Source organism: Camelus bactrianus, chromosome 16 (genome assembly GCF_048773025.1).
Source record: "Camelus bactrianus isolate YW-2024 breed Bactrian camel chromosome 16, ASM4877302v1, whole genome shotgun sequence".
NCBI lineage: Eukaryota > Metazoa > Chordata > Mammalia > Artiodactyla > Camelidae > Camelus > Camelus bactrianus.
Genome location: NC_133554.1, coordinates 40,952,095 through 40,969,270, shown reverse-complemented (window position 1 = coordinate 40,969,270; position 17,176 = coordinate 40,952,095). Strand labels below are relative to the sequence as shown.

Sequence of the window (17,176 nt, the reverse complement as noted above, 5' to 3'; positions counted from 1 at the left end):
GAGAGTTTCAGGAGCTCTGTGCCAGGAACCAAGGACAAAAACCAAGTCTATATTTCTTATTATATCATGATATCACAGTGTGTTTCTAGGAATTTGTCCATCTCATCTGTTACCCAATTTATAAGACTCTTACAATCCTTATTTCGGTAAGGTTGGTGGCAATGTTCCTGCTTTCATTTCTTTCTTTTCTTTTTTTTACCTGAAACTTTAATTCTGTCATTAACATTTTTTACATTGAAGTATAGTTGATTTACAATATTGTGTTTTAAAAAGTGCAAAAAATACAATATCTTGTTAGTTTCAGGTGTACAGCAAAGTGATTCAGTTATTTTTCAGATTATATTCCATCACAGGTTATCACAAAATACTAAATATAATTCCCTTTGCTATACAGTACCCATTTTCACTTCTGATTTTAGTAATTTGAGAATTCTTTTTTTTCTAGTCAATCTAACTACCGGTTTTTCAAATTTTTTTTCAAAGAATCAACTCGATTTATTGATTTTCTTTCTTTATTTTCTGTTTTCTACTTTCTTTATCTCCACTTTAATCTTTATTACCTATTTCCTTCTGTTAGCTTTGGGTTTAGTTTGTTCTTTTTGTAGTTCCTTAAAGTGTACAGTTAGGTTGTTAATTTGAGATCCTTTAAAAAAATTAGACTATTAATTTGAGACCCTTCAAAAAATTAGGTTATTAGTTTTTGAGATCCTTTAAAAAAATCTGTTTAACAAATATTTATTGAACATCAGAAGTGTGAGTGCCTAGATCTGATCCTTAAATCCTACATGCTATTCGAGGTATTTACTCCTCTGTCCCTCAGGTTTCCTAAGGATGAGACTGCTCAGTAATACTGTCTGCACTTGCTGTGCCATAGAGATCTACTCAGAGCCCGATGGGCACAGGGGCTGAGGGAGGAACACCGGTGCAGGACGTGTGGATCTCACATTTATTCTTTTCCAGGTTCCCATTTAACGCCAGTTGCTGAAATCTATAGCCAGACTGACTTTCCCTTTGATGCAAACTCCAGGTAAAGCTGGTTAATGATGACCATGAGCAGGCGCAGGATGTGAAACTTTCAAAGCTTTACTTCTTTAATTAGCACTCCTGATTTTATAAGTGATAAAGCCCATCAACCCCATTCCCACCCACATCTCCAGGTAAACTTGGGTATAGTAGGGCTTCATGGGGATCCAAATATTTTAAATAAGGCTCTGAAGAATCTGGGTATAAGACCAATGACTCAGGGCGCCCCAAACTGTGAGAGCCTTTTTTTTTTTTTTTTAGTGTTTGCCTTTACAACTATAAATTTCCCTCTTAGCATGATTTTTGCTGCATTTCATAATTTTGTTATTTTGTTTACTTTTTTATTCATTTCAAGGTATTTTCTAATTTCTCTTGTGGTTTCTTCTTTAACCTATCAGTTCTACTTAAGTGTGTGATTTAATTTCCACATACCTGCAAATTTTCCATTTTCCTTCTCATTGATTTCTAGCTCATTCCATGTGACCGGAAAAGATACTCTATGATTTCAATCTTTAGAAATTTATTAAGATTTGTTTTGTGGCCTAACATATGGTCTCCAGTTAACTTTACAGATGAACATGAAGCTCAGAAGCTCAGGTGAAATGACTTTCTGAAGGTCACACATTTGTTTGGTTATAGAATTAGGACTAGAACCCAGGTCGTTTGATTCTCAGTCATTTACCGTTGAAATCTGATAATATATATTAAAGTGTGAAGGGGCTGAATTTGGAATGCCATAAGCAGACACCCAGTCTCTTCTGCCAGCTCTTCTGCTTCCTCATATCACTTAAAAGGAAGTATTCTCCAAGGTTTTGTGTTTGTCCCCTTCTACCCCGACACATTCTCTCGCTGCTTCCATTGCAGCCTCCCTTCAGTTTGGAATGCCAGTCCCCTTTTCCAATTCCATGTCTGTTATTTCTACCTGGGTGATTTTTGAGAAGCTTAGAACCAACACGTGATAAAAGAAACTCATGTCTTTCTCTGCATTCCATCAGCAAATTTTCCTAGCACTCCAATTTTTTGTTAATGGTACTGCCAGTCATTATCCCAGTTATGCAGGTTGGGAAGATGGAAGGTCAATTTTAATTTTTTTTTTCCCTTCACAAGATCTCCACATCTGATTGGCTATGAACTCCTGTGGTTTCTCTCTGCAGTATTATTCCTACTTGTCCTTTCCTTCCTATTTTCACTGCTATCATTTATTACGTTTTGTCTATATTATTGTAATAGCCTGATAATTTATCTTGCTCTTTAGTCACTGCAATACAATACTTAATAACCTTTTAAAAGTGTAGCTATGATGGTGTCATCCTCCATGACAAAAATCATAAAAAAATAGCTTCCTTGTGCTCACTGAATAAGGTGCAAACTTCTCAGCTTGCTACTCAAGGATCTGCATAATTTGGTTCCAACGTTTTTATTCCACGTTTATTGCAGACCCTACCACACAGCTTGTGTTCTAACTACTCGAGCTTCAGTCTTGCAACATATACTATATTGAGTACAAAGTGCTGGGAATCCACTGGGAAGCAAAGCAGACCAGGTCCTTTCCCATTCCTGCCTCCTGGATCTCAGTCCGATCCTGGTCCCACTCTTCTGCACCTTGCACTCCAGACCAGGCTGCGCTAACAAATTTCCTGTTCCTACCCATGGTGAGGCTAAGTGGGAAAAAAAGGTTAAAGGGGAGAAGACTGCAAAGTGTGAAGGTGAAGCTGAGGTGTTAAAACCAGAGTCCTCCTTCCCCTGTCAGCTACAACTGGGCCCAGCTCTTTACCCCGGAGTTAAAAGGGTCTAAATAAGGCCCAGGACTGGGCTTGGCTGAGAAAACAGGGCCAATAGGAGAGAAACGGGTTTCAGAGAGGAGCGCCTCCCATTACAAAAACCGTTACAAGCCACTCGTTTCTCTGGCCACAGTCCAGGCCTTCCCGGTCACTCTCCTCAGGAGCCGTCCAGGCTGGCCTCGCCTGGCCTCCCTCGGGGCGTCCTCTCTCCCCGCAGTCGCAGTTCCCGCCTCAGCCGCTGCTGAGCTCACGGAGGAGGGGCGTCCAGCCGGTTCCAGCCTCTTCTGGCGCCGAGCTCCGGGACCCGCCCCCCGCGCCAGTTGCCAGGGAGCGGTTGCCATAGAGCTGAGCAGTTGTCCGCGTGCGCAGGCGGAAGTCCCGGATTGAGGCGCCGCCATTTTTGCTGCCCGGACGCGGAGCAAGAGGCTGAGACCGTCGGAGACGCTATCCGCTTCCATCCGTCGCGCAGACCCTGCCGGAGCCGCTGCCGCTATGGATGATCGGGAGGATCTGGTGTACCAGGCGAAGCTGGCCGAGCAGGCTGAGCGATACGACGGTGAGTTGGGGGGGCAGTGGGGGGCTGGAATTCTCGGACCCTCTGCCACCGCCCACAGAGGCCGGGAGCAGGAGACAAAATGGCGGCATCGTCTCCGAGCCTGGCCCAGGGACGTGGATTTGGGAAGCAGGAAATGGCCTGTGGGCTCCCGGACTGGTGGGAGGCTGCAGGCCTAGGAATTTGACCCCTTCGGCGTCCTCGGCTGCAGACACTCGCGAGCTAGGAGTCTGAGGCGATAGGGTGGAGGGATTGGTTGTAAAATGGCGGCTGGGGGGAGGGCGAGTCCCGGGGCGGGGGAGGGGGAGGAGATGGCGGGTGCTGTCTCCGGGTGAGCAATCCCCGGGGGAGCCTCTGGGCCGGTCTTGGGACATGGTGAACAATTGGGTGAGGTGGTGGGGGAAGAAACACCCGCCACATGGGGGAGAGTGGCGACAGAGAGCTGTAGCGCGGGCGCCTTTCAGGGAAATATGGCGGGTGGGGGCGGTGGCTTTTCCCCGGAGGCCCAATGTGGGGCGGCGGCTGTGGAGTCTCACAAAGGAGAACCCTTGCAGGCGGAGGGCTTCTTTGGGCTTGTGGTGGGGGGCAGTCTGGGGGAAGGGTGGGGGAAGGGGAGAGAATGGGAATCACTGCAGTTCATCCTTGGGCGGAGGCCAGCTGAGATGCTACGATCGGATTTCCTTCCGTAGGAAGGCACACCTTGTAGCGGGGTTTTTTAGGCTCTCCGTTCAACGTCGCCTTTTTTGGGGGGTGTCTAGAAAAACGTCCCTTACGCTCCCTTTCTTCGGACTTATCCCAGAGAGCCTGAAGTTCTGTAGTCATTTTCTGTCTACATAAGCTGTGGGTTCTGGTGGATGGAACACTGAAACAGTGAACAGGAAACAAGGAGATCATGACCCATCGTCCCTTTCCCATGCCTGTGCCTCAGTCTACCGTTTTTCTTTTAAGCGATGACTTTCTTATTTACATTCAGCATTATGACGGATGGAAAGACCTGTTGAAAAATAAAGTTTTTTCAAATAATGTACAGTAACTGTATTTTGGTTGACTTCCGTGGCTTGGAATGCGTGTTCGTACTTCATTGGGGATCTTAACCTACCCCCGAGCACTCAGGAGAGGTTTGGGTTTTTGGATTACTTACATGGGGATCCCAGCGGATCCTATTTTCTTTTCTCCATATTAAATAAATGGCCTTATGTACAGATTTGAACAATTGTTCTTTGTTCATTGCTCCCTTGCCCCAAAGGTTCCTTAGTCATTTTTCAGAACTTTATCGAAATGACCATTGTCTGTTTAGTCAGTCCCAGGCTGCTGCTTTTTTAAATTGCCCCTCCCGTCCCGGGTCCTCTCCCCTGTCCCCCATTTTGGACCTAGGTGCTTGAATTACTCCTACATCCGTTAAACTAGTATTATCAAAACAAAAAATCATATATATGGTTTTTGTGGTTTTAACACTGTGGTGGGGAATCAAGTTTCAGTGATCTTTAGACTTTTTCTTAATTAAGCCACTAATTTTTCAAAATTCCATGTGGGGACCTTGCTTTCCTTGAATGCCAGTTTGGTCATGTGAATAGCCTCAGGGCTAGTCCCAGTGTCTCATCATAAATTAAGATCCAGGAATTTGAAAATTGGGAGAAAAGATCTCAAACTCAAATTTAGGAAAGATCACTAAATTTCGTTTTGTAAATCCTTTAATTGTTAATTGTATTCAGTATTTGTGTTGATAGGTTCTTGCTGGGAGGGAGAAAGGAGTAAGATGGAGAAGTACAGCTCAAGGTCAGATATGTCTTTATTTCAGTGTTTAGAAGTCAAACAATGTAGGTGTAATGAAGTTTTTGTAATGAAGTTTTTTTCTTCTTTCCCCTCATGCTCCAAATAGGTTACCCTCAATCTACCAGTGCCCTTGGCGTGAAACTCGAAATTATATTTGAGTGCCTTCTCTTCTGTAGGGATTTAGGCTCTGAGTAAACCTGCTGTGATCACCAAAAAGGACGTGGAGGAAGGTTTTTTTTTTTTTTTTTTAAAGAACTTGTTTTAAAACAACTGATTTGGAAGCTAATGATTGTAGCTTCCAAATAAATGACAGTTCAGCGGTAACCATATTTTGGAATTCAATGTTGAGGATTTTTGACCAAAGGCCTTTTTGGTTATTCAACTCAGGACTCTAAACAGAGCTACACCCTTAATATTGTTTAAACATTAGGTGTCTCTTTCAAAGGGATCTGCCAGGTGGGGAGGAACTCCTGTGACTGTTGGCACAAGATAGGGAGAGATTCATTGGAAAGGAGGAAGAGGAAGGCAGTCATTGGGAATCAGCCTCTGTAGGAGTGTTCACTCTTTTATTGGGTGCTGTAATTCAGTTTTGTTTGTGGTGACAAAAGATGATTCCATATTTAGTTACCAAATAATTTATCAGGTGTGGGGAGTGAAAGAAGGTGAAGAGTGCATTTGAATTTGGTTTGGGGTGTTTGGATATAAATACTGGCTTTTCTCTTTGTTCCTGCTGTACCTTTGTCTTCTCTTTTGCATGCTGTGTTGAACCTAATATTTAAGCTTTTTTGTTGCATCATTTAACTCTGTCCTGGGGAATTGGAATCAATTGATAAGGATTATTTAATGGTATTGGAGGAACAGCTAAGCTGTGTTGGGGAAAAGGACAATCTGAGGTTGCAAATAGGAAATACTGAAGTTTGGGGCTAGGACTGTTCACTTGGAAGTTAAACCCAATATCTGATCATGTAACAAAAAAGTAGTCTAAGGAATAGTTTTTATATCATTCATAGCCATGTTAAGCAAGCCCATCACCTTTTAGCATTCCGGAACTAAGTCTTAACTTCCCATGCTGCGTGAACCGTGTTAGTACAGAAAAGTGGAGAATATAGAGGGAGAAAAATGAGTACTTTTTGCATTTTTTGAGAGTAGAAGGTCAGCAGAAACAACATTTGAGTTGCAGAGTAGGTGCTTGTGTTGTCCTTTCCTCACGTTTCTTCTCCCTGTGATTATTGGCTCCATATGAAGTAGGGGTAAAATTTTGACAGTCACGTTTGATTCACTGTGAATGCACACCAGGAATGCATCGGTTCTGAGCCACTTGAGAGCTGTCCTTTTAAAGCACCATAGCTTCACCTCTAGTTTATTCTGGTAGTCAGTGAAGGGTGAGGGGCATGTTTTGAATTAACTCCTTCATACACGTCTTACTAGGGGGGAAAAACGGGTAAGAGTAGATTAACTTTAGTAATGAATTTGAAAGCATTTATCAACTCTTTTGACTATGGGCCAGTAATAATTTCTATTATTGCTATTTCTGTTAGTGGAGTTAACTTTATTGAATACATATTTTTCCTCCTGCCTAAACGTAAGCAGAATTGCATAATGCAGTTTTTTTCCCTAATACAGTGTCTTTTTGTGGGGGGTGTAGTTAGGTTTATTTATTTTAACAGAGGTCCTGGGGATTGAACTCAGGACCTCACACATGTCAAGCATGCAATCTGCCACTGAGCTATACCCTCCTTGGATAATGCAATTTAAAAAAATTGTTTCTAACAGGTAGTTTTTGGTCTTTGTATTTAAAGTAGATGCTCTGTTGTGTATACTTTAGACTTTTGTACAGTATTTTGCATATTGGGCATTATTTCAGTCTATTCTATTCTCTTACAGATTTGTAGAATGTAATGAAATAATCATTGCAGCTTGAGGTGACGATGGGGTAAACTCACTGTGAACATTTCTAGGCAGCCTTTTCACCTATGTATGAAAAGGTCTCATTTGAATTCTAGTATAGGGAAGAACGCTTTACAGCAAGAGTTAAACAGCAAATTTTGGATTCAGTGAGTACAAGCAAACCTGTTGAAAGTTCATACAAACAAGCAGGCTTTTCATAATTGTTTTATAGCTTCATCATGGTAACATGAGATATTTAAAGACTTTCTTGATTTTAACCTGGTATATATAGCAAGTGAACTTTCAGCATAGGAAATTAGTGTATCTAATTTTACAGATAAGTTTCAAATACTTCAAAAAGCTGATCTGAAAGCATGAATTTTTTTAAAGGGCCATGAGGCTGATTTTGCAGGGGTTTTTTAACTTTACATTTAAAATGTGTGTATTTAAACAGTAATTACAGGTGTAGGGTAAATGTTAAATTTTTGAACTTTGTATAATGGCATGTTTATATAGAACTTAACTTTTCACAGACAACTTTCACAGAATTTTTTACTTACTTTATGTAACACTGAAGTAGGTAATGTTACTTCCATTTTATGGTTCAGGAAAATGAATTTGAGAAGATTTAGTGATTTTTTTTTTCTTCTCCCTGTATCACATGACTAGTCGGCGAGTATATGGCAGAGCCAGAACAAATGTCTGCTGACCTTTAGACCAGTAATCTGTTTCTTCTGAGCCACTCACAAAGACCTATGTGTAACTAAATCTGGTGTTGACTCCGGGGGCAGGGGGGGCTTATTTTTTAGCAATTGCTTCATAATATGTCTTGGTATTTATGACTTGACTGGTATCCATTGTAAATAGATAAAAGTATCTTCATGATTTTTTTTTCTAATTTTAATTTTATTTATTTGGGAGGGGAGGTAAACAGGTTTATTTTAATGGAGGGACTGGGGATTGAACCCAGGACCTTGTGCATGCAAAGCACATACTGTACCACTGAACTATACTCTGCCCTTGTATTTTCATGCTTTTCTAAAGAAACTTTCTTTCAAAACAAGGCACAGTTCATTAATTGAGAGTGAGGGATTTTGTGTTTGCATTTAGTTTTTTGGTTTGTTACAGTGTATTGGGATATGACTAATACCGTACATTTCTGTAAAGTACTTCTGAAAGTTTCTCCCTGTCACCTTTGTCTTAATGGATGCAGCCCTTAAATTAATGATGTAGTCATAAAACTTTCAGGAGATGGGGAAGGTTGGCAGATGATTCACAAATGTGTTCCAAATAGTAGCCTAGACAGCTGTCAGACAGAATCCGTTTAAGGGTAGTGGGAAACAGGAACAAAATTATAAGCTCAGAAGCTCACTTAAGTTTACTAAAATGTACTACTTGCCATAATAATAAAAGAGCCATCATAATTTATCCAAATCAGAATACTTTAACATGAGGGGTGCCAATTCACAATTGTGCTGGGACAGTCAGCATAAACTGGAAGTATCCTGAGCTGCAATCTTGCCCTGTGGTCATCCTCCTTAAGATCATTTGTTGCTACTAGTTGTCTCATTTAGGTTCGTATGAAAGTTTCCTAATTTTTGTCATCACTGCACCACAGAGATATCTTAGATCTGAGTCCTCAGAATATTGGTTTTCTTCTTTCAGATTAAGTTAACATTTGGTAGGACATAAGACAAATTAAGAAGACAATGAAAGCTTTCCTCCTCTGAGTCTCCTCTCTCCTCAAATGGAAGCTGGAAAAGTCAAGGATATGGTGGTTGCTGAAAATAGAGCTTGCTAGCATACTAACTAGTCAATCTGACTGATAGTGTCAAAGACAAGTGTGCTGGTTTTGTGTTTGTCTACCTTGAGCTGTGTTTAAAAATACTTGATTTAGGTGTTATTAGCAGTATCTGTCTTAAGCTCAGAACTTCTTTCCTTAAATACATTTTGAGGTATCACCCAAGCTTCGTTATGACCATTATGTTTAGAACACCAAATCCTGTTATAGTTTAGAAAACATATGACCCACATAACCATGATCCTGGTTTATCTTTTTTGAAGTTAAATCTTGAATTTACTGCCCTTCCAAAGACCCATCACAGTAGGTAGGTGGATATGTTACTGGTATGCTTGATGTGTGATCAGGTCAGGATTTTATCTAGCCAAAGCAGTGTGAAATTTAACTGTTTTCTTCACTTATATATAAAATTTGGAGGACACATGTTACGCTATGAGTAAGAATTGTGACTACTTCATACTTTGACAGATAGGGTGTAGTGCAGAGCCCTTGGTATCATCTTGTTTCCTTATCTGTAGAATGGGGATAAATAATGTTTACCTTGCTTGCAAAAATTTACAGTTATGAATATGTGGGATTTTGTAAACTGCAGAGTGTAATTGTCAGATAGTATCGTGAAAAAATTCTATTACTCATTGTCAGAGATGAAGTAAATATTTTTGCTGATCTGTATTCATATTAGAAGATAGTCTGCCTTTTTTGAGTTATTGTTAGCAAGCATACTCATGGGTTTAGTCTCCAAGTTACATTTGCGTAAAGAAAGATTAGTTCTCAAAACAAAACTCTTAATCTTAACTCACCTGAAAAACTGCGTATCTACTCAATGAAGGTTGTTCAAATTTATTCCCAAGCAATATAATGTATACTTTGACCATGTTGAACTGCTAACATAGATCTATTGATGTTAATTCCAGGTTAACATTCAGGAGGATATACTTATTTATCCCCTTAGCAAATATAACATCTGTTGTCTATGAATTTGGGATGAAAGATTCCATAGTACAAAGATGTAAAAGTAAATCAGTGTTAAAATATTTGCATGTTTTAGCAGTCTCAGATTACTGACTAGGAAAAAATACTACATATAGCCAATTTCGTGAAATGTGATTCTAAAGGCTTAGTGTAAGCCTTGGGCAGTGAATGGGTTCTGATTAAAGAAAACTACCAATTAATACTACTTAATCCTTGGTGGTTAGTTATTTGAAGACATACATATAGGACCTTGGAATGGTTGTTGTGACTACCTTTGTGTTGTAGAAATGTTATGCCCTGCTTAAGAGTTTGTGATTGATTTTATTGATCATAATGGGCTAAATTATAAATTAAGTAGTACAAATTTGTAATAGGATTACCATAAAAATTTCAAAACGTGTGTCCTTTGCATCACCTAGGACAGTTATGATTTTGCTTTTGTAAATTTTCAAGTGGTATTCATTATTACAAAATATTTTTCTGTGCAGAGTAGGCCCCCTCCACATTATTATAAAATACATTATTATAAAAGTGCTGAAATTTTGATGAGGGTTTCTTGAGTGTTCAAAGACTTAGGAAAATATATCAAAGTAATAAATCAGAATAAATAGAATAATTCTTCTCCTGTATCAGTACAAGCCCTATTTCTGGTCACTTTTTTCCTGATGTATTCCAAAGCAAAATTTTAAGATTTTTTTGTTTCAGCATCTAATTCTTCAAAAATTGAGAGAAGATTTAGACTTCGAGCTCTTTTTCATCCCCCCCATACATTAAGTCATTTATCTCCCCAACCTTTTACTTTCTACCTCTACTTCCTCTGCACCTTGTCTTTTTGGTTCTTCTGCAGCTGAACACATTTGCCTGCTTGAGAGGGCAATTCTGAGGAGAAATCTGTTTTAATAGAGGGATCTCCCCCCCCCATATTGAAACTAATAGGAAAGATACCTTTGTGCAGTCAAAATTGTAGAATCTGGGTAAAAGGATGTCTTGTTTTTCTACCTCGCAGAAGCTAATTGGGGACATTTAAAAGACCTTTAAGGCTAAATGATTCCCCCCTCCTTTTTTAGGGAAGATAAAAGTTAATTTTAGAGTGAGAGGCTCCTCTGTTTAGGCTGATAGATGGAGAAAAATGGTACATATTTGAGTGTCAAGATTATTGTATTTTGAAAAGCCTTAGTATGCAAAGTATTAAAAGTAAGTTCCAAAGGCACAAATACACATTGAATGCCAACTATGTACCAAGAACTGTTCTAGACACTTGGGATTCATCAGAAAACAAAATAAGACAAAGGATCTCTTCAAGGAGCTTGTATTGCAGGGAATGTATAAATGCTTTTAGGATTATTCTTGTTAGCGTGTGTAATTAAGAGTTAATTTGAATTAGTTAATAACAATGATGTTTGATATAACACAGGGGTGTTTGCCCCTGTCTCATATCAAAGACTGTAGAAAGCTATGTTCTTTCTTCATTGACTACCAGTGTTAAGTGGTATTAACAAACTGAAAAGTTTCCTAAAAAATTATTTTTCTTGACTCTCTGATAATAAAACTGTAACAATACCATCTACTATTTACTGACGGCTATTCCAGGTGCTTACCATTCTCCCAATCCTCAAAAACAACCCTGCAAAGTAGGTACCACCCATTTTACAGATAAGGATTACAAGAACCTTAGGAAAGTTGACAACAGTAGGTAACATCACTGCAATTAAGCCAGTGATCTTCACTCCCAAGCTGATACTCCATCCACTTCCATACTTGTATATAAATTATTAGTCCAAACCACTTGAAGCTCTATTTCTGTTCCTTATATTTTAGTTTTATAGCTTAAAGTTTGCTTTAAATAGTCACTGTCTTAATTTCCATTCAGTGTTTAACTTTCTTATATGAAGAAGACAGAAGGGTATGTAGGTTTGAGTATATTTTCCAGTGAAAAGGCAACAAGAAATAGTAGAATGTGCACTGGACCAGAAGTCATTAAATTTAGGGGATGTCTGTCACGTCTGTGTTTTCTCTCTTGACTGTCCCTTCAGTTATTTTGCTAAGTTACAGGGTCTTTTTTTCTTATCTGCATAACAGATTTCTGAAAACTATTTTATACAATGAATTTGCAGGCTGAAACTTTTTTTTTTTTTTTTAAATATTTGCCTTGTGACCAACAGAGTGAAGGGCTATAAAAACAAGTCTAAATTCAGCTGTAGGTTGTTTCTACAACTTTGGGTCCTACTCCAGTTAGCTAAGCCACTGGTTCATTTACTAGAGGAACTCCCATTCTCCAAATTTGTGTTTATATTCCTACTTGTGTTCAATGAATTACAAAGTTGAGCCAAATGAAATTGCCAAGTTCAGCCATTTTTGACCTACAAAAATGGTCATTTTATATGGTCCAATGTAACATTGTGGTTGGAAGACCTGAAAAGGTGAGGCCTCAGTATCCCTCAAAAGGCAACAGACTTTTTTTTTTAAGGAAGCACCCGGATTGAGGGATTGTACATGAATACTTTCCCCCAGAGGATGGTTTTGTTTTTTTAGTTATCTAAATTGATTTTTACCTATTTTCACTTTCTAGGTTTGTTCTCTATTTTTTTTTCTATCTCTTAGAATAATGGATTCAAATTTGCTCTGTGTGATTCTTTTAATGCAGGACTTTTAGGGTCATTGTGGCCTGTACAGCTTCTTTTTGAACTGTGAAACATGGGGACCCCAGATATTTTGATCATTTTGGAGAAAAGGTGGTACATAAAATACTGGTACCCCCACCCCCCAGATAACGTGAGTGGAATTTAATCCTTTTTTGCTGGTTGTCAGGATAAAGAGAATGTAAAAGGCTACTGCCTTCATTGTTCTTTTCAGGACGGATTTGTGTGGTGTAATTCACAGTTGGTAAAATGCAGTTGTAGGAAAATGTTTGAATTTATTAGATTATGCAGTAGTAGCATGGTTCCTTAACTGAAACAGTAGAACTTCATTTATTAATGTGGGATTTTTCTTACTGTTTGACATTTAAAGAACTGTTAACTTTCTCCTTTCCCCTTGCTCATTGTGACAGACTTTGTTTCTTTTTGGCTTTGAAATTAACTAGTCTTTATTCCTCAACCCCCTAGCTTTTTCAGATGGCCATTTTAATATGGTCAAGTGTTAGTTATTTAATCAAGGAATAGAGGAATTAAACAGTGTTAAGCATAAGAAAAATACATTGTTCATAACTTTTATTGAGGTATAGTCATTTTACAGTGTTACATCAATTTCTGGTGTACAGCACACTGCTTCAGTCATACATGAATACACATATATTCATTTTCATATTTTCACTGTAAGCTACACGATAATTGAATATATTTCCCTGTGCTATACAGTTTAAACTTGCTTATCTCGTAACTTCTTGATATGAGACTAAAGCTTTATAAAGGGCTGGATAAGAAAGAAACTAGGAATTCAGTGATACAGCAGTATGGCATTTTCTTCCTGTACCTTTTCAGTAGTTGACTTTTGGGGCGTGTATTTTGACCTAGGCTTTTTCCTTTAGACTGGTTGCTGGAAAAATCAGTTTTTCCTCTTCCCAACAATTAATATATACCATCAACGTGGTCCTTAGAGGCCCCCCCCCTTTTTTTAAATCCTTTACTGCTGTACATTTTGTATGACTTTCTTTGCCTTTACCTTCATTTCAGAATGTTACTGCCAACATTTCTTTGGTCATTTTGTCTTTACCTTTGTCACACTGCATTAGTATTTTCCCAATTTTCTTTCCTCCACTTTTAAAAGCTAAAAGAACTTTGGAACACTAGAATTCTGTTTAGCAGTCTGTTTTATTTCTGTATGGCTTTGAAGATAATTAGATTCAGAGAATGTTAGATTTATGCCTATCTTAGAGGCCTTCAGTGAAGTCTGGATAGATTACCAAGTAGATTTGTTTCATTAATCAAGATGTGATTTAAAGTATTAAAATGTACTCTTTTCTCTCATTTTTACTTGCCATCATTCAGGCTTTTTGAGCTTGAGAAATCTGATTTTTTTAAAATTTACTGACACTAGTGAAGCAGAGAGGAATTTAGGAGGACAGTTAATACTAAAAATAGTAGTTGGTTACGTTGCGTTAAAATTGACTTGGGCATCTCGGATATTTTCCAGGTAAACTATCTATTCAGTGTATTTTCTGTATTTTCTTTCCAGTTTATACAAATTTATATATGGAAAATCTGAAAAATCAGGTGGAAAGAAAATTTGTATTACCTGTAATTTTCTATGCAGAAGTTTTTTGTTTCATTATTTCATTATATTATATATATTTTTTGAGGTTTCTTTTTATGTATAGAACTCTATATATCTGATTTTACATAGTTTTGTATCATGGACATTTTTCTTATAAACTTTTTATTGCTGTATAACATGTCCAGTAACAAACTATTATGTATTTTTGGTTAGTATATTGCTAGTAACACCGCAGTGAAATACATCTAAAATATAATTTTCTGTAATTTATGTTATTTGACTAGGAGAGATTCTAAGAAATGGAATTTACTGGTCAAAATAAATGAATCTAAAGCATTTGACTTGTGTGCCCCTATTGTTCTCTTGGAAAGGCTTTTTTTTTAGTTTATAGTGCTACCAACTTTTTTTTTTTTAACATTTTTTATTGATTTATAATCATTTTACAATGTTGTGTCAAATTCCAGTGTTCAGCACAATTTTTCAGTTATTCATGGACATATACACACTCATTGTCACATTTTTTTCTCTGTGAGTTATCATAACATTTTGTGTATATTTCCCTGTGCTATACAGTGTAGTCTGTTCTACAATTTTGAAATCCCAGTCTATCCCTTCCCACCCTCCACCCCCCTGGTAACCACAAGTCTGTATTCTCTGTCTGTGAGTCTATTTCTGTCCTTTATTTACGCTTTGTTTTTGTTTCTTTGTTTGTTTTTGTTTTTGTTTTTTAGATTCCACATATGAGCGATCTCATATGGTATTTTTCTTTCTCTTTCTGGCTTACTTCACTTAGAATGACATTCTCCAGGAGCATCCATGTTGCTGCAAATGGCATTATGTTGTCGGTTTTTATGGCTGAGTAGTATTCCATTGTATAAATATACCACATCTTCTTTATCCAGTCACCTGTTGATGGACATTTAGGCTGTTTCCATGTTTTGGCTATTGTAAATAGTGCTGCTATGAACATTGGGGTGCAGGTGTCATCCTGAAGTAGATTTCCTTCTGGATACAAGCCCAGGAGTGGGATTCCTGGGTCATATGGTAAGTCTATTCCTAGTCTTTTGAGGAATCTCCACACTGTTTTTCATAGTGGCTGCACCAAACTGCATTCCCACCAGCAGTGTAGGAGGGTTCCCCTTTCTCCACAGCCTCTCCAGCATTTGTCATTTGTGGATTTTTGAATGACGGCCATTCTGACTGGTGTGAGGTGATACCTCATTGTAGTTTTGATTTGCATTTCTCTGATAATTAGTGATATTGAGCATTTTTTCATGTGCTTTTTGATCATTTGTATGTCTTCCTTGGAGAATTGCTTGTTTAGGTCTTCTGCCCATTTTTGGATTGGGTTGTTTATTTTTTTCTTATTGAGTCGTATGAGCTGCTTATATATTCTGGAGATCAAGCCTTTGTCGGTTTCACTTGCAAAAATTTTCTCCCATTCCGTAGGTTTTCTTCTTGTTTTATTTCTGGTTTCCTTTGCTGTGCAGAAGCTTGTAAGTTTCATTAGGTCCCATTTGTTTATTCTTGCTTTTATTTCTTCTAGGAGAAAATTTTTTAAATGTATGTCAGATGATGTTTTGCCTTGCTACCAACTTTTGAATGCACACAGTACATTACTTTTTTTGACTACAAAAACTCATGTATTTAAAATTTTTAAACTTTAGTTAAGATGTGAAATGTAGTTTTCCCCACTTCTTACATTTTTTAAATTATAAAAGTTAAAATTAAATGTACAAAAGTTAAATAGTAAAGCCTTATCAAGTAAATATTGACAGCTATTTCAGCATGCTGGAAGTAACTATTGTTAGTTTGAATATACTTTTAGAATTTTCTCTTTGCTCAAGTGCTCTTGCATATTTTAACACAAACATATCTTGTTTTATTGACTCTAACATATAAGCATAACATGCCTCATTATTTTACATACATTAATAAAAGTGCTAACTGCCTTTTATGATAGGTCATTGACTAAGAAAAATCTGGATTTCAGAGACGTTAATGTAAAAGATGTTTTCTAAAATACATAGAATATATACACATTATATACTGTATTCTTTCATAGAAATAACACTATATGTTATTCAGCAACAAGCCTTTTTCCCTCAACAAAACATTGTGAATATAGAGTCACTGAGTGCTTATTAAAAATTTAAGCATTTGATTTGTACTCCAAATTTAATACATATCTCCAGGTATACAGCTGGGTTTGACTAGATAACTTTATAGAGCTCCCTTCAGAGGCTTTCTCAGCTGTTCAGCAGGTAAGTAATTGCCAGAGACCCAGTGTTTGAGAATATGGGAAATTCTATGTCAGTACTGCATAGTTTTTAGTTTGATTTTTGTTAAACTTTTAACAGACAATGGTAATAGTTATATGGATGTATTTGCCTAAGTACAGTATTAGAAGATTACTACTGCTTTACAGATGAGATACCGAATATAACTTTAGGTTTAAATTTGTCTATAAGTGCTAGTAAGTTTAATCTCATTTTAAAATATTGTCAGTTAACTGTTGGTTTTTTGAGTGGCAGTGCATACCTTATGGATGGACCTTTTACTGTCTTCTCTTCATTTACTGTAGCTTGATGATGTCACTTTTCCGTTTATCTGCCTCTGTATTTTTATGTTACATTTTGATCAGTTGATATAATTAGGAATACTCTTCTTCCCTTTTCACAAGCATTCCTAAAGACCTCTTTAAATCCATCCTTGGACTTTTTAATAAGTAGATTTTGGAAATGTTTCCCCTTGTGAATGGTAAAATGATACCTAATATAGAGGAATTTACTAGGAGTTCAGCTTTAAGGAAAACTGGGGCTAAAGACAGGGATGATTATTGCCAACTTCTGTGATATAGAAATTTTAGAGAAGGGGGAAACAAAGGCTGTAGTTGTCAGGGAAAATTTGAGCAATGGATGATATAGTCACTGGGGTGGATAAGATTTGGATGGTGGCAAGTTCTTTCGGGTATATAATCAAAGGTACAGATAAGAGATTAAGCATATGAGGCCTAAGAATGGAATATCAGGGCTAGAAAGAAAAAATGGAGCCAGATAATACAAAAAGCTTTATTAGGTTTAGATTCTAAGTTCTGTGTTCTTTATTTAGCTCATTACTGCTTCAAGCACATTAACATTCCTTTAAATGCTTACATCATCCTGGATTCCTGTT

The 17,176-nt window shown here is 37.6% G+C and overlaps 1 protein-coding gene and 1 pseudogene across 2 annotated transcripts in view; one reads left to right on the top strand and one right to left on the bottom strand.

Moving 5' to 3' along the window:
- Positions 1-768: 768 nt before the first annotated feature.
- LOC105071621 (ATP synthase F(0) complex subunit j, mitochondrial-like) lies at positions 769-1,470 on the bottom strand (annotated as a pseudogene).
- A 1,705-nt stretch (positions 1,471-3,175) lies between these two features.
- YWHAE (tyrosine 3-monooxygenase/tryptophan 5-monooxygenase activation protein epsilon) overlaps positions 3,176-17,176 on the top strand; it is a 36,843-nt gene continuing 22,842 nt past the window's right edge. The window contains exon 1 of one of the 2 annotated variants that reach the window (XM_045518999.2): positions 3,176-3,360. In XM_045518999.2, coding sequence (XP_045374955.1) covers positions 3,297-3,360 — 64 coding nt within the window. In that variant the 5' untranslated portion in view covers positions 3,176-3,296. The remainder of the gene's footprint in view (positions 3,361-17,176) is intronic. The other variant, XM_010958211.3, reaches the window with a different exon arrangement.